Below are 18,540 nucleotides of genomic sequence, written 5' to 3'. Positions count from 1 at the left end.
TAAGAGAAGATGGTCTGCCTTTAAGGAAGAGATGGTTCAGGTACAATTGATACAGGTTCACATGAGGGGCAAAGAAAGAACACGAGCGAGCCCCTCCCTTGCATGCCCACCTGTCATTCCTCGCTTTACTTCCCTAGTTGATCCAGACATTGTTGTAACCTTTGACAACCACCTTCACTGTCCACTGTACCACCAATGTGGTGCTTGCATCCACGAACCATGCCACCTATATTCTCATCCAAACCATTAGTTTTTATAACAAAAGGGCCCAGCACCAATCTCTGCAGCACATGCTGTTCACAAGCCTCCAATCTGAAGAAACAACCCTCCACTACAACTCTCTCTCTCTCTCTTCTCCTACCACCAAGCCAATTTGTAGCCACTTGGCAGGATCACCCTGCAACCCATGTGATCTCGCCTTCCAGACCAGCCTATCTTGTGGGACTTTGTCATAGGTCTTGTTACAGTCCGATGACAAGGTCCTCACCCTGTCCTCATCTTTAACCAATTTCTTAAACGTCTATTTTGATATCACCATATGATTTAACATAATTATTTTGTACAATTCTGCCACTGACAAGCATAATCAGAGTTGTCGTTTTATTATACTAATGCAAATGGATGGTGTCAGGACTGAAGCCCAATGGATTGTTCCATGTCATGTAAAATCACCCAGTGTTTTACTTTGATTTTTGTCGTCTCTGAGAACGACTACTGTTGAGTGAACTGATCCTTTTCCATTGGTCCTCCTTGTTGTTTAGATGGGAACAGAATGGGATCCCAAGGAGCGGTTGTTCCGGAACTTTGGTGGTTTGATTTCACCCTTCGATGAGCCCATTGCTATGCAGAGGTGGGCCAAAGGGCCCAATACGACAGCCACGGTGGTGTGGATAGATCCAACGTACATCATTGCCACCTCCTACGACATTACAGTGGATTTTGAGGCCGAGTACACCCAGTACAAGCCCCCATTACACCACCCTCTGCGGCCGGGGACCTGGACAGTGCGAGTGCTGCGCCAGTGGGTCCTGCTGGCAGAGACCAAGTTCCTGGTGATTCCTCTGGCCTTCAGTGGCAAACATCCTCTCAGAAAAGGTACGTTCAACCCTGTGGTGTTAAACCAAGATGTAAACCTGCCAAGAGGAGCAACCAGTTTGACTGCCCTGGCCCAATCACTCGGTTCACAAAGGACTTTTGTAGGACATTTTTCATGAGAAAGAGGGGTGATCTTTTAGAGGTGTATTAAATCATGAGAGGAATAGATCAGGTAGACGCACAGTCCCTTGCCCAGAGTAGGGGAATCGAGAACCAGAGGACATAGGTTTAAGGTGAAGGTGGAAAGATTTAATATGAATCCGAGGACTAACTTTTTCACACAAAGGGTGGTGAGTGTATGGAACGAGCTGCCAGAGGAGGTAGTTGAAGCAGGGACTATTGCAACGTTTAAGAAACAATTAGACAGGTACGTGGATATGACAGGTTTGTAGGGATATGGGCCAAACACAGGCAGGTGGGACTAGTGTAGATGGGATATATTGGTCAGTGCGGGCAAGTTGGGACAAATCTGTATGACACTATGACTCTGTCATTTTGACATAAATCAGAATGAGGTTTTCAGAGTTATATTCTCCTTCAAGCTGCGAAAGATGAGGGGGAGATTTAATGTAGGTTTTGGGGGGTTTAACAGGTCTGTTGGTGTGCATTGGGAAATACAGTGACCTGACAAGGATCAGCACCCAGAGGTCACCGATTTAAGGTAATTGGCCAAGTTACTGGGAGGCATTGTGAGTAAACATTTTGAAACGTGCGCAGAGAAATTATGTAATGTACTGCTTGAAAGACTGGAGGAAGTTGTTTCAAACAATAATTACGTAGAAATTTGAAGGAGAGAGTGATTGACGGCATCAGCTCGAGGCTCCTCAAGTTCTGTGCAGACCAGCTGTGCGGAATAGTGGAGCATGTCTTCAATTTGAGCCTGAAACTGGGGAGAGTTCCACAGCTGTGGAAAACATCCTGCGTGGTACCGGTACCAAAGATGCCGCACCCGAAGGAACTCAATAGCACTGACATCACACCTGATGAAGACACTGGAGCGTCTGGTCCTCGCCCATCTCCGCCCTCTGTTGAGACCATCAATGGATCCGCTGCAGTTCGCCTACCAGACTCGCATCGGGGTGGAGGACGCCATCATCTACCTACGGAACAGAGCTCTTTCACACCTGGAGAAGCCGGATAGCACTGAGATTCATGTTTTTTGATTTCTCCAGTGCATTCAACACCATCCAGCCGGGGCGTCTGGGGGATGGAGCGCACAGGAGTGGATCACCACCTCACATCCTGGATTCTGGACTACCTCACCAACCGACCACAGTATGTGAGGACAAAGAACCTGGTCTCGGACATGGTGGTCTGCAGCACAGGGGTTCCGCAAGGAACAGTGCTAGCGCCATTCTTGTTCACCCTGTACACTGCGAACTTCAGGCACAGCTCTGCAGACTTCTATCTACAGTAGTTCTCTGACGACTCTGCCATCGTCGACCTCATCACAGGCGACGAGGACAGGGCGTATAGAGAACTGATCAAGGAGTTTGTGGACTGGTGCCAGCGGAACTGCCTCTGGATCAACGCGGGGAAAACCAGGGAGATGGTGGTAGATTTCCGCAGGCGCAGCCAGGTCCCCCCGACACCGGTGAACATCCAAGGAATGGACACCGAGAGGGTGGATTCTTATAAGTACCTGGATGTCTACCTCAATAATAAATTGGACTGGACCGAAAACACCAATGCGCTATACCGAAAGGGCCAGAGCAGACTTTATCTGCTAAGGAGACTCGGGTGCTTTGGAGTGCAGGGGGCACTCCTAAGGACCTTCTACAACACGGTGGTTGCATCAGCCATTTTCTATGGAGTGGTCTGCTGGAACAGCAGCATCTCAACGGCGGAAGGGAAGAGACTCAACAAGCTGGTCAGGAAGGCCAGCTCTGTCCTGGGTTGCCCCCTCGACTCAGTACAGGTGGTGGGAGAGAGGAGGATGATGGCAAAGTTAACATTGCTGCTGGACAACGACTCCCACCCCATGCAGGACACTGTCACTGCACTGAGTAGCTCCTTCAATGACAGACTCCTTCATCCCAAGTGCGTGATATAGGAGGTCCTTCCTTCCCGCTGCTGTGAGACTGCACAACCAGCACTGCTCCCAGCAGACAAGTCAACAGTAACAGTTAAGAACACACAGAATACTGATTACAATTTATCCTTGTCTTTACTTTTATTTATAATGTCTTGCTATCCACTTTGCTGCTGTAACACTGTAAATTTCCCCGGTGTGGGACGAATAAAGGAATATATTATATTATTATGGGCAAATGGAGAAAGAGCAAGAGAGTAGGAATAACGTTATGGATCTTTCAAGAGCAGGCAGAGGCATGGGGGAACAGAGGGCTTCTCGGCCAATTCATTCACTGCTGCATTGACGAGGTTTGTGGTCTGCCTGCCTCACTGTTTGTGATCTCATTCCCAATGTCTCTCTAACTGAGAATGCCAAGAACCAGAATAGAAAAGACATGGTGGTGCAATGAGCAGAGCCACTGCTCAGACCTTGGATGACCCAGGGGACAAGGTGGTGCAGTGGGTTGCGTCGCCACCACAGTGCTCAGGCAGCCTAGGTTCAATCCTGACCTCGGGTACTGTCTGTATACCCCATCCTTTGATACCTCATTCCAACCGCCACCCACTGTGTGGAAAACCTATCTCTCAAATCTCCACTCTCATCTTAAACCCATGTCCTCTTGTTTTAGACTCCCTTGCCCTTGGGGGAAAAAATCGCTCCTATCTATGCTCTTATTAATCTTAGCAACTGCTAAAGTCTTAGCCTCCTGCCCCCAGTGAGAACAATCCCAGACTATCCAATCACTCCTTCTAACTAAAGCCCTCCATTCCAAGCAACATCCTTGTGAAGACAGACACAAAAAGCTGGACTAACTCAGCGGGACAGGCAGCATCTATGGAGAGAAAGAATGGGTGACGTTTTGGGTCTTCAGACTCGTTAAGGATAAGGGACACGAGATATAGACGGTGATGGGAAATAAAGAAAAATGAATGAAAGTTATGCAAAAAAGTAACGATAATAAAGGAAGCAGGCCATTGTTTATATGATGAAAATGAGAAGCTAGTGCGACTTGGGTGGGGGAGGGATAGAGAGAGAGAGGGAATGCCGGGGCTACCTGAAGTGAGAGAAATCTATTCATACCACTGGGCTACAAGCTGCCCAAGCGAAATATGAGATGCTGTTCCTCCAATTTGCGTTTAGCCTCACTCTGACAATGGAGGCGACCGAGGACAGAAAGGTCTGTGGAGGAACGGGAAGGATAATTAAAGTATCCAGCAATCGGGAGATCAGGTTGGTTCAGGCGGGCCAGGCGAAGGTGTTCTGCGGAAAAGCCAAACTGCGTTTTGTCTCGCCGATGTACGAGTCCACATCTTGAACAACGGATACAGTAGATGAGGTTGGAGGAGGTGGAGGTGCAAGTGAACCTCTGCCTAACCTGAAAGGACTGTCGGGGTCCCCGGACAGAATCGAGGGAGGAGGTCTAGCTACAGGTGTTGCATCTTCTGCGGTTGCAGGGGAAGGTACCTGGGGAGGGGGTGGTTTGGGTGGGAAGGGATGAGTTAACCAGGAAGTTGCGGAGGGAACAGTCTCTGCGAAAGGTGGAAAGGGGTGAAAATTGGGGAAATGTGGCTAGAGGTGGGATCCCGTTGGAGATGGTGGAAATTTCGGAGGATTATGTGTTGTGTGCGACAGCTGATGGGGTGGAAGGTAAAGACCGGGGGACTGTTGTGAGGGGGAGTGGGAACAAAGGCGGAGCTGCGGGGTACCGAGGAGACATCTATGATCGGAGAGATTATTGGAGTCAGTTGGTTTGTAATAGATGTCAGTCATAAAATAAAAACAGATTTTACTTTATAATCCTTCGTGACAACAGGACATGGCCGAGTATTTTTCAGCCAATGAAGTAATTGTAATGCTGTGATATAGGAAAAGTGAATGGTGCACAACAAGATCTCATAAACAAACATGCCGAATGACCAGCCCACTGTTCTCCTCGAGATGCCTTTTATGTCCACTGGTGGGAGCATGAAGGCTTCAGTCTTACAGCATCGAATAAAAAGTCCCACCTGACAGGAGAGCACCTCTCTGGAGTGCATCCTGATTCTGGACTCTTGAGAGAAAGGGTGGGAAAAGCCTGACATTGGTCAGTTATTTCTTGCAGTGCCTGATTTTAGATTTAGTAATTTAAAGAAGCCTTTGTCTTTTATTTACTGTGATGCAGGACAAGACCAGTGGGTACATGGTGGGCCACCAAATAATGAATATATGGACCAGAGCTTCCAGCGCCTCAGTGGGATATTGAAACTCCCTCCATCTGACTTTGCTGAGAAGGAGGCTCTCTATAACTCTCAGCTGGTTGGTGAGCAACTGGAATCCTGGATATATGAGAGTGTAAGCAAGTTCTGGTCAGCCACCGAGTCCTGTGCAGTGGAGCCTTCGCTTTGTCCTGCACTCCAGCCTTGTCGGAAGACAACCTGGAGTTCTCTATCAGATGATCCCAAATCTGAACTGGGTCCAGTGAAAGATGATGGGCGCCTGAGGTAGCAAAGGAGGGTGGTTGGGGTGAGTATTGGGCGTAGGACTCAACCGAGTAGAAAGAAACCCATCTTTGGGCTGGTGTGTCAGTCCAGTGGTCTGTCAAGAGTGGCACTGGTACGTACAAGAATGACCTCAATGTGTTAAAAGGACCGAATATTTAATGCGAGGATTGGGGGGGCGGAGAAGCAGTTTCTTCAAGTACCCTGGATCAACCACTCCAATGTAGCACAGACGTTCGGCAGGAGTTGCACTGAGGTGTCTCCCCAGCACAATGGCTGTGAGAGGAATGAAAAGATGGTGGTCCCTGGTAGAACGGCTCAGAGCAGATCTGAGGACAACCTCATTATTCCCAGTTTCACACAACTGCCTCTGAAATCATTGTTCCTCAGCACTTCTGCTTTGATGTTTTGTGATTGAAATTTAGCGCGTTGTTACAGGAAAGAATGAATGCAATGATTTGATAGTTTGAAAGCCATTACCTTATCCCTCAGAGGACGAGATTCACTAACTTGAGATACTAAAGATTTATTTGCACATGGCCTGAACTACAGAACTCTAAATAAAGATGCAGATTTTAACAAAATTCCATCTTTAGTTTATGCTCACCATCTGTGATGGGCTACAGAGCACTTTCCATGACAGACAGACAGACAGTGTCAGCATCAAACACTCTCTTTGGTTGCAGTGGTAAAGATGGATTGGTACTCCAGACACCAGAACTCTAATCCCACCATGATCCCTGTGAGGTTTAAATTAATCTGAAATTAAAAATGACTCATAATTGCAAAATTACATGCCAACACCTCATCATGTTTACTATCGCCCTTCAGGAGACAACACGATGTTCATTAAGACTCTCTAAAGTTATTGGCTCTGAAATGCCCTGGCATGACACTCATCGCCATAACTGTTTGAATGAAAATCGCACATCCAACATCGACCTAGCCACCAAATTCAGATACAGTGAAGATCCCCTCATTAACATTGAGGGACTGGTGTCTCAATCAGAGGACCTGTCTCACAGATCAGTCAAGCAGTTGGTGTCGTCATCAACACCTCAAACACAACGTGCCAATCTCCTCTTTCACAATCCACTAGAACAGGACAATCAGACCAGACAAAGTGACATGATGATATATTGACAGTAGCTCTCGGAATCCTCAACATTAACTCCAGACCCTGTAAAGTCTCAGGGCGTGGTCTGTCAGCCGATTAACCTGCCTTAGTATGTGGACAACACTTGAAGAGGCCATGAAAGCAGCAAGGGCACAGAAAGTACTGTGGATTCATCACCAAGAATGGTGGCAGCACCAACACTGATTGAGTTGATTGAGTCCTGAAGGACACAGCAAAACCCCTCCTGAAGGGGTCTGGGACAAGCAGTCAGAAACCATTATGATTGGAACAATTTACCTGACCCTATCTTTGCCATCCTATCTGTGGCAAATGCAGTTGTCTGACAGAATATTGGAAGGAGATTGCAGGGCATTGTGGAGACATAGTGCTGTCTTCACACCTAGGACATCCTCTGCTGTGTAGTCAATCATTACCTTCAGGCTGAATGGGGTGGACTGAGAACAGATCTGGCAGCTCAAAACTGGGCGTCCACCCGGCACTGTGGACGATCAGCAGCAGCGGAAATATACACAGTCATAACCTGTTACTGCATGTTCTCCTCCAAAGCGCACGCCACTCTGACTTGGCAATAGATCTCCATTCCAGCAACATAGTTTGGTCTAAATAGTGGAAACCTCTCCCTGGCAGTACTGAGGGAACACCTCCACCAGTTCAGGGAGCAACTCACCGGCACTTTCTCGGACAATACATGCAGCTCTGCCAGATCTGGAATAACAAATAAATACATAAATAAATAAACAGACATATCATGTGTTACACAGGCAAAATTCTGCAGATGCTGGAAATCTGAACAAGAAACAAAATAGTTGGAAATGCTTAGCAAGTTGGGCAGCATCTATGGTAAGAAATCAGAGTTTGGTTGAGATTAATGATCTTCCATAGGTCAGGTAGATATTAAAATTCCATCTACACTGACCCATCAATCACCACAGGTGTGGGTGGGCACTTCATGTGTAACATACAGTGTAAGTTCACCATCAAAAAGATATTTGAAACCTACCAAATAATGAAAGCCCTAGATAGAGTGGATGTGGAGAGGATGTTTCCAGTCGTGGGAGAGTCTAGGATCAGAGGGTTCAGCCTCAGAATAAAAGAACATACCTTTAGAAAGATGAAAAGGAATTTCTTTGGCGAGAGGGTGGTGAATCTATGGAATTCATTGCCACAGAGGACTGTGGAGGCCAAGTCGTTTGGTATCTTTAAAGCAGAGATTGTGTAAGAAAATAACTGCAGATGCTGGTATAAATCGAAGGTATTTATTTCACAAAATGCTGGAGTAACTCAGCAGGTCAGGCAGCATCTCAGGAGAGAAGGAATGGGTGACGTTTCGAGTCGAGACCCTTCTTCAGACTGATTTAAAGCAGAGATTGATAGGTTCTTGATTAGAAAGGGTGTCAAAGATTACGGGGAGAAGGCAGGACAATGAGGTTGAGAAGGAAAAAATAGATCAGAGGAGCGGAGCAGACTCGATGGGTTGAATGGCCTATGTTTTATTGTCTAAACACAGGCTGTGTAAGTGCAGCAGGGATCCGAAATAAAATGAGGCCTCTCTTCACTGTTCCATCAAAGATAACCAAGCCAGGAACAGCACAGGTCAGATAAACAATGAGACGTTTTCTAACGAAGTTGAAAGAATGGGTTACATTTCTACATCCATCAGCCATACTGAGTGAGATAGTTAATCTAGTAATAAAATAAGAAATGAGGAAAAAAATTACTTTTATTTGGCCTAATAATTACACTGAATTGATTTTGAAATCCAGTCACTGTCAGGAATCGGTAAAGAAAGTAATTCAGTGAAAAGACTGACCATATTAAACAAACTCTATTTTCTGAATTCAACTGGGGAAGAAAGACTAGTCAATATGGGCATCAAGTGAGGATGATGAGTCCATGGTTGATAAAGCTGACGGGTTTCCGATGGCACTTGAGTACAGTGAATGTCTGGTGAAATGGGCAAAAGTGCCACAGGGAAGCTCAAAACTTCTTTCAAACTGAGTAAGGCAGATGCAAGCAGATTCAATCATAACATTCATCAAATGAAACTCCAAGGATGATGCCAAGTCTGGGGGGGAATGGCAGGCAGTGAAACTAGACGTAGTGGTCTGGTAAAGAAACAGCACATTTGACAATGGCCTGAAAGCCCTCCTATGTTGTTTCATTTACCAGGAGAGTAGCAGCACTTAATGGACAATGTCCCACTAAAGAAGCAAATTAACTAGTTTTAAATACTCTACTGTGCAATAAGATTCATTTTCACTTGTGAAATGCAGGAATCAATAATGCCTCCTGTATCAGTGCAGCAAGAATTTTCAGCCGCTGCCCTGAGTTCACCTCAAAGCCCCAACTCCATATTTAAAACAGAGTCTGTCTATAACTCAGTAAAGGACCTTCTGTTTGATTTTTCTATCCATGTTTACTTGGACAAGTTGTATTGCTCACAAAGGCTATGTTACATAAAATACCTATACATCTTGTATAGTTTTGTTTGCTATGCAACTATAGCTCTAATTGTGTGTGTGACTGAACATTTGCCCTGCCTCTGTTGTCAAGAATTGTATTTGTTCCGATACTTCGTCATCAAATTTTGCAGAAATGGAGAATTCATATTTTTAAACAATAAAATATATACCATATCAGTTACTGCACGTTGTTTTGTCATCAAGTTGGGTGGAAGTCCATGGAATCTTGTTCTCGATTAATACTGGAATGTGTTGCTCCTCTGTTTCTGCATCATGGAATTTCCAGCGCACAAACGATCCATTCAGTTGTATACATTACTATTCAACCATCCTCCTTCCACGTTCAGTTCATGGGACTGAGCCAAACGCCCTGCAGATCTTACCTAGTGCTTGGCCATGAACAGAATTGGAATACACTGCCGACAACTCAGAGAAACCTCGCTTTATGCAGCCATACACATAGTTTCTGCAGCTCCGTTGACTCTCCTCTGCTGCTGCACATCCATCTGAAGGCTGCTCGGAAATCACTGTTCCATGTATGGTAATGTGCTGGATCTGCCTGCTTCCATCGCAGGACTGGAGTTACTGGTCTCACCAGGATGTGTTTCTGGACATCATTTTGAATTCGGATTGGGAATCAGTAGAATGGAAGAATAAATTACTTGTAACTCCAATCACAGAGGCCGGTCGGCTGATATCCCAGGCCAGGAGTGGGACCTGTGGGACCTGCTGCCTATCTTGTGCTCTTATGTTTTAATATAAATAAGCTCACATGACAAGCTAATTTGGTGTATCACTCCCATACAGATCTGGGAGAGCAATACGATACAATAGAACTTTATTTTTTCCCGGGAGGGAAATTCATCTGCCAACAGTCAAAAGCACAAAATACATGAAATTAAAGTGAGGAGTGAAAAGGATTGGGGATGTGCAAAGATTGGGGAGGAGAGCAGGGGGGGGGGGGAGGAATTCAGTCTAAGTCTACCCCTCGACAGCAGGGGGAGGAGTTGTACAGTTTGAGAGCCACATGGAAGAAGGATCTCCTGTGGCGTTCTGTCCTGCATCTTAGTGAAACCAGTCTGTTGCTGAAGGTACTCCTCAGGGTGACCTGTGTGTCATGGAGAGGGTGAGCTGTATTGTCCAGCATGCCCCCCTCCAAGACCACCTCCCATGAATCCAACTCCGCCCCCAGGACGGAGCCAGCCTTCCTGATGAGTTTGTTGATCCTATTGGCGTCCGCGGCCTTTGCCCTGCTGCTCCAGCACACGACAGCGAAGAAGATGGGGCACTGGCTACCACCGATTGGTAGAACATTTGCAACATCTTACTGCAGACATTGTAGGAGCGGAGCCGTCACAAAAAGTACAGACGGCTCTGTCCCGTCTTATACAGGGCCTTTGTGAACCAGTGCAGTTTACTGTCCAGGTACACTCCAAGGTACTTGTACTCCCTGGTAAACTGCACATCCACACCATTGATGGAGATAGGGGACTGGGGTGTTCCTCTCCTTAAGTCCACCACTAACTCCTTAGTCTTGTCAGTGTTGAGCTGCGGTGATTCAGCCCACACCACTCAACAAAGTCGTTGACTACACCTCTGTATTCAGCTCCCCTCACTGATGCAGCCCACAATTGCAGAGTCATCTGAAAATTTCTGCAGGTGGCAGGAGACCGAGTTATATCTGAAGTGCGAGGTGTAGATGGTGAACAGGAAGGGAGAGAGGACCATCCCCTGTAGGGCCCCTGTGCTGCTCACTACCATGTCCGAGACACAGTTCTGTAGGCTGACATATTGTAAGAAAATAACTGCAGATGCTGGTACAAATCGAAGGTATTTATTCACAAAATGCTGGAGTAACTCAGCAGGTCAGGCAGCATCTCTGGAGAGAAGGAGTGGGTGACGTTTCGGGTCGAGACCCTTCTTCAGACTAACATATTGTGGTCGTCCACCTCCTCACTGACCTTGTCACAGGCAGCCTCTGGACCATTGGCTTATACCTGGGTAGGAGGTGAACCAGGTTGTGAGGAGGGACTGGAGGAGACTCACTGTGATGGATGTTTCTTTTTGTTTGGTGTTAGTTTATGATTGTATGTGTTATTGCATTTTTATTGATTATTCTTATTGGTCTTATTGTTGAACTGCGGGTAATTTTTCACTTCACTACACATTTATGTGTATGTGACAAATAAATTACTATTGACTTCCCTGTGCCGGAAGAGCTTTGTAGCTGTACGCCTCTTTAACATTGGCATACAGCAGGTCCAATGTTTTCATATCCCTGGTGGGACAGTCAATAAAGTGAGTGAACGTGGGTAGGGTAGTGTCCAACGTCATGTGGTTTAAATCCCCCGAGATTGTGATGAAAGCACTGGGGTTTTGTGTCTGGAGTCTCGCGGTGACTGTGTGGCTGACGTTACTTGCACGCAGCAGGTTGACGGATGGAGAAATGTTAACAGCCATCACAAGGGCGAGTGAGAATTCCCTGGGCATATAGTATGGACCCATTCTATTTGGGCCCATTCCTCAATTTTTTCCCTGAGTCGTGCATGATAGTTTTCTCCTTCAAGTATATAATTCACTGATGCTGCCTCACAGCTCCAGTGCCCCAGGTTCAGTCCTGATGACTACTCTCTTTGTAGAGTTTGCATGTTCTCCCTGTGACCACATGGTTTTCTCCCAACACCCCGGTTTCCTCCTACATCTGAAAGGTGTGTGAGCTGGTGACAATTGTAATTATCCCAGGTGTATGGGTGAGTGATGGAATTTGGGTTAAATGTGAGTGTATAACATGGGACGGGTGTAGGATCGGTGTGAATGGGTGCTTTGATGGTTGGTGAGAACTTGGAGTGCTGAATTTTCTCTTTGCCTTTTCTCTTTGCTTTAATGCAAGCAACTCTAGCTTCTCCAGTTTCTCCATGAAGTGGCTCGGTCAAATGCTGGCCCTAGCCACTAAATCAAACCTGCAGCCTCTTTAGGGCTTCCAACATGTGTTGAAAGCAGTGCTCCAATGTAATATGTAAGCTGCTGATTTTTGCATTCTATGTCCCAGATAGTTTCAGAATCATTTTCTCAGCATAGCTTCTGTACATGTACCAGAAATGTTCTGTGTGAGGAAACATAGCCAATGGTGCAGATTGTGAGAATGTCTTCTCAACAAACCTGGACTTTGTAACAATAAGGATTCAACAAATGAAGAGTCTACTGCTCACTTCCATGATTATACCATGACTTGGTCTCATTCAAATTGCAATGGTGCCTTTGTTATCAGCTAGTATCTTTCATGAAATCTTAGCTTGAGCCAATCCTTGTAATATCTATGTTCCCTCTCAGAGTGGATTCAGTAGGAGCTGCTTCTATAACTAAAGCAAAAAAAAATCGCCTCTTCTCCCTACAACTTATCCTTCCACTTGCCCTACCCCTTCCCATCCCCTAACCTTTGTCATCCCATCCCCTACCTCTTCCCATTCTGCTAACTCTACTCCTTTACCATTAACCTTCCCATTCCCCAACCTCTACCCCTTCCCACACCAACTTATCTGTTCTCAGCCTTCACTGCCAGGGTGACTCCAAGAGGAAATTGGAAGAACAAAACTTCATATTCTGCTAGGGTAGCCTCCATCTAAACGGTATGAATATTGAATTTTTCTGTTTCAGGTAATCTAACCCCTCCCTCTCCCCACTCACCGTGTTCCTTATCCACTCCCACCCTTGTTATGATGCAGGGTTTGACTCAAAACACTCACCTTTCCTTCTCCTTTGGTGTACCTCTCCTATCTCCTTCTCATCTGGCCCAATTGGCCTGTTCTTTTTAAATGACTTTTTAAATGATCTATTAGCCTCTGTCTCAATACTCCACCTCACCACCTGGATCCATTTGCCTATCATTTCCCCTCAGCTGGTTCCACATCACTTGCCAGCCTCTGTCCTATCTCTTCCCCTCACTACTACATACTGGCTATCTTTCACCTACATTCAGCTCTGATGCAAGGTTTCAAAATGTTAACCATTCCTTTGCCTCCACAGATGTTGCTCGACCTGCTGAGTTACTCCAGCAGTTTGTTCTCTTCATCCTCATGAAAGGTTGAGATTCCACTAGTGGGTGAATTGTTTGCAACCCATTCAAATGTAACAATGGTGACCCAGGACAGTGTGTTGCTGACCATTTATGAGGAGTGGATCTTGTCCCTTAGTTGGAGGTGCAGTTGAGGACTTAACAATTTATTATCTAGCAGAAGAATTCATCTCTTCCACATCCCAGAACCTTGAGAGTTGTGTAGACTTGGCAATGGTAATGCCATTGAACATAAAGTGTAGCTGGTTTGACTCCCTTGGTGACAATAATTGTTCCCCAAAATTTCAAATGTTATTTGCTGATCCTGTTGCCTCAATGTCTGATGAGCTGTGAGTGGAATTCAACGTTGTGCAGTCATCGGCTGATTTCTCCACTTCTGATTATACAGTGGAAGTAAGGAGACTGATGAAAAATCTGACGATAGTGGGGCCTGGGACACTGCCCTGAGGATCGTCTGCCCTGAGAAGCTTGTGCATTGATGCCCTAGGGCTGGGATGATTGACCTCCAACAACTGCAACTGTCTTGAGCAAAATCTATTTTTGGCAATGTGTGTTTTCTCTTTGATGCTCTTTTACGATTCATCACGACTCATGCTACATTCAGTCAAATACTACTTTGATGTTACCTTTTGGTATTCACCCCTTTTGGTCCATGTCTGGACCTGGACTGTGATGGGACTGGAGCCAAGTGGTCCTGTGAAACCCAAATTGAGCATTTCACAATTGAACCAGTGCACATGATGGGTAAAAGGGTAAACCTCGATGATATTGCTGATAATTTGCAGTTTTTGGGTAGATACTTGAATGAATTGTACTGATGCTGGACTTTTCTGAACTGATGTTATGGGCGTAAGTAACTCTCCACACTGTGCCAATTAGTTGAGTTCCCAATACATGATCTTTGACACATTGGCCTTCATCGGTCAGGATATTGCATACAAGAGTTATGATGTTAAGTTACAGCTGTAGAAAATATCAGTAAGGCCACGACTGAGGTACTGTATACAGTACTGGTCATCATGCTATAGGAAGAATGTCATTAAACAATGTTTAAGAGTATGCTACCAGTTCTGGAGATTTTTGAGTTATAAGGGAAGGTTGTTAGACACAAAAAGTTAGAGTAACTCAGCAGGACAGGCAGCATCTCTGGAGAGAAGGAATGGGTGATGTTTCGGGTCGAAACCCTTCTTCAGATAAGGGAAGGTTGAACAGGTGGGACATTTTCCTCAGGTGTGTAGAAGGCTGAGGGTGACCTTACAGAGGTTTATAAAATAATTGGGGTGTAGATAAGGTGAATGGTCAGTCTTTTCCAAGGGGGTGGGGAGTCTCAAAACTAGAGGGCATATGTTTATGTTGAAAGGGGCAAGCTCTAAAAGGGATCAAAATGAGAGTCGTCATCATCAGCAATCACTCCAAGTAGAGTGTGGCTGAAGTGGCCATTTGTGGAGCCACAGTGTTTATTGCACCCTCCAGGTGGATGTCTTTTAATGTGTGTCATCTATTAGCATTAGGCAACTGGTGCACAGACAGCCACCACACTGACCTTGACAGGGACAGACCCATGTCCAATGCCATGGGCTCCGCAATGGCTGTCTGGGAGTCACTCCCTGCTGCAACCTTTTTCCACTTTCTTAGCCATTGTAGTGCTCCAACAGCCACCATCCTCTGGCTGTTTCAATGTTCAAGTCTTTCTTCTGGATCACGCTTTATCAGGAACCTGCCCCTTGACCTTCCCACCATGGGTGATCCTGCCAGGAACATAGCTCCATGCTCATATATGGAATGAGTTGTCAGAGGTGGGTACAATAAAACATTTAAAGATACTTGAACAGGTCCACGGATAGGATATAATTGTTGGGATATGGCCCAAATGCAGGGATTCGACTGGTCCAGCCAGGCAAGTTGGTCGGCATGGATGGGCCGGTTTCTGTGCTGTATAGCTCCATGACGATGTGCCACAGCACAGAGGTGAGATGATGCTGCCGTGCATTGTAATGTTGGCATGTGTCCTTCCTGTAATGTGTTGAGATTTTGTTGCAGCTTAAAATGCTGCTGCAGTAACTGGGAGTCTGCAATGAGCAGAGATGTTGCTGCAGTGTAGTTGGTGCTGAGGTGGCGCTGCTCAATGTTGTGATGAGTTGAAGTGAATCTATGCTGGGCAGAAGTACCACTGGACTAAATCATGATGGCACTGCAGTGTGTTGAGATAACAATGCCAAGACTTGAGAGGCTCAGTAATGAATGGTTGCGTTGATGACATGAGTTAATGTTGCACTGCAGAGAGAGGAGATTGTCGTTTAATGAGATGCCATTGCAATTAGTTGAGGGGTCACTGTAATTTGCCAGGTGCAGCGCTGTTGAAGAGGTGCTGCCACTCAGGAGGCACTACAGGATCAGAGACATCAGTGCAATGAGTTCAGGTTAAACTGTGGAATGTTGAGGTGATTCCTCATTGAATTCCGAAGCCTTTGTTGCATGAGATGGGGATACAATGAGTGGAGGCAGCACTGCAGTGAGTGGAGATGGTGCTGTAGTGGATGCTGCTGCTGTGCCCGGTGAGACTACAATAAGTGGTAGTGGCACTCCAGGTTTACGCTGCAGTGAAATTATTCTGGGATAAATAGTGGACCTGGAAAGGGCTGGTGCTGTGATTGGACAAGATGGTGCTGGACAGTTGTTATTAACCTCATAAGGAAATTTGTGGAGGCATGTGTTCTCATCAAGACAATCTATGTTAGGCACAAAATGCTGGAGTAACTCAGCGGGTCAGGCAGCATCTCTGTAAAAGGAGTAGGTGACCTTTCGGGTCGAGATCCTTCTGCAGACCCGAAACTTCATCTATTCCTTTTCACCAGAGATGCTGCCTGACTCGTTGAGTTACTCCAGCATTTTGTATCTATCTTCAGTGCAAACCAGCATCTGCAATTCCTTCCTACACAAGACAATCTAAGTGTTCCCTAACCAGACACCTTGGATGAACCGACATGTCTGTAATCTACTGAAGACCAGATCATGGACATTCAAGACTGGTAAACACAGGGTCTTACAAGAAGTCCAGGTACAACCTCTTGAAGGCTATCAAGAAAACAAGAGCCATTTTTGGTCTAAACTGATCAGATAGATATATGGCAGCTGTGGCAAGGTTTGCATGCCATTATTTCCAATAAAGTAGCTCAAGTGACAGTGATGCATCACTCTCAGAAGACTCAATTCTTTCTATGTTCGCTTCAAAAGGGAGAACATCGGCAAACCTTCTTAGGCTCCCACAGCCCCCGATGATATTGTGATCTCATTCTCGGCGGCCTATGTCAGATGATGCTTCACGATGGTGAGTACTTGGAAAGCGATGGCCCTGATGCTGTATCCGGCCATGTTCTCAAAACCTGCCTGGAGTTCCACTGGCTGGAGTTTTCACAGACATCTCTAATCTCTCATTAATAAGGTATGAGATTCACACTTGTTTTAAAATGACATTCATAATACTGGTACTGGTGACATGCCTCAATGACTACCAACCAGTGATATTCATGTCTGTTGTGATGAAATGCTTTAAGAGTTTGGTTATGATGTACATAGACCCACAATTCACCTACCACAACAGATCTCATTGGCTCTGCACTCTGCACATGACCAATTGGACAATAAGAACATGTATAGGACAGGCTGTATAGAACAATAAGAACAGGCTGTTTATCAACTACAGCTTGGCATAAAACAAATAAATAAATGCAAACTTGTTGAAAGGTGAGTCTTAAGAGTTATACAAGAATGGCGGCACGGTGGTGCAGCAGTAGAGTTGCTGCCTGTTCTGTCTGTACGGAATTTGTCCGCGTGACCTATGTGGGTTTTCGCCGGGATCTTCGATTCCCACCCACACTCCAAAGACGTACAGGTTTGTAGGTTGGTAAATGTAAAAATTGTCCCTAGTGGGTATAGGATAGTGTTAATGTGCAGGAATCGCTGGTCGGCGCGGACCCGGTGGGCCAAAAGGGCCTGTTACTGCACTGTATCTCTAAACTAAACTAAACTATACTAAACGGAAACAAGCACCTACCCCAACTCTACCATGCAACCAAGTTGCCTAACCAAGCTAGTCCCTCTTGCCTTCGCCTGGCCCTGTCCCTCCAAATTATTCCTTTCCATGTACTGGTCCTAACTGTTGTAATTGGACCCCCCCCTCTACCACTTCTTCTGGTAGCTCTGTGGGAAAATGTTGTCCCTCAGGTTCCTTTTAAATCTTTCCCCACTCACGTTAAATCTGTGTCCTCTACATTTAAACTCCCCTATCCTGGTGACTGTGACCATTCACCTTATCTATGCTTCTCATGATTTTATAAACTTTTATAAGTCCATCTGTTAACCTCCATTGCTCCATAAAAATGCCCCAGACTCTCCTGATAACTCAACCCTCCAGACCCGTTAACATCCTTGCAGATCTCTTTTGCACCCTTTCCAATTTAAATCTGTGAAATGGTTCTACAATTAGATGATGCTGAAAGGAGAAGTACAAATATAAAGGCAATGTGGATACGTCTGTCATGAGATCAGATGATGCTGAAATTGTATGTGGTGATCCTGGAATGAGATGGTGCTGGAATGTGATGAAATAATAGAATGAGATGCCACTACAGCAATATATTGCTGAAAGAAGCTGTTAACAGAGTTGGATTAGGTGGTGCTAGAATGAGATGAGAGTTGAGAAAAAGTTGTGCTGGAATTAGATGAGGTAGCGTTGCAGTGAGATGCTACTGCATTGATATTGTGCACCAATGAGCGGTGAAAAGTGATGGTATTTAAAAGCGTCGATATCCAATTTTGTTGAAAACAGGATTGACTGTTAACCTGATGAGTTCCAATGTTTGACCTGCCATTTAAGGCTATGTATTTCAGGAGTAATGGAATGTGGGAGTTGAATTGGCTTTGACCGGTGTAACAGTAGGTAATTAACGAGGAGCTGCAGCAAATGAATGAATTTGCTTGTTCAGATTGAATGCTGGTGAATGTAAGGGATGGTGGATAGGTAGGCTGATACCCTGATAGAATCTCTCATTGAAACCTACCAGATAATGAAAGGCCTGGATAGAGTGGATGTGGAAAAAATGTTTCCAGTAAAGGAAGAGTCTAGAACCAAAGGCACAGTCTCAGAATAAAAGGACGGACCTTCAAAATGGCGATGAGGAGGAATTTCTTTAGCCAGAAGGTGGTGAATCTATGGCTGATGG

At 45.6% G+C, this 18,540-nt stretch overlaps 1 protein-coding gene across 2 annotated transcripts in view; it reads left to right on the top strand.

Annotated features, from left to right (window-relative positions):
- Positions 1 to 13,896, top strand: part of xylt2 (xylosyltransferase II) — a 65,186-nt gene extending 51,290 nt beyond the window's left edge. The window contains exons 10-11 of one of the 2 annotated variants that reach the window (XM_078401200.1): positions 762 to 1,095; positions 13,707 to 13,896. In XM_078401200.1, coding sequence (XP_078257326.1) covers positions 762 to 1,095; positions 13,707 to 13,765 — 393 coding nt within the window. In that variant the 3' untranslated portion in view covers positions 13,766 to 13,896. Of the gene's footprint in view, positions 1 to 761; positions 1,096 to 5,330; positions 9,406 to 13,706 lie in introns of those variants that run through there. The other variant, XM_078401198.1, reaches the window with a different exon arrangement.
- Positions 13,897 to 18,540: the final 4,644 nt, after the last annotated feature.

The sequence above is a fragment of the Rhinoraja longicauda genome, chromosome 6 (assembly GCF_053455715.1).
Source record: "Rhinoraja longicauda isolate Sanriku21f chromosome 6, sRhiLon1.1, whole genome shotgun sequence".
In the NCBI taxonomy this organism is placed as follows: domain Eukaryota; kingdom Metazoa; phylum Chordata; class Chondrichthyes; order Rajiformes; family Arhynchobatidae; genus Rhinoraja; species Rhinoraja longicauda.
This window is presented reverse-complemented; position numbering and strand designations above follow the sequence as displayed.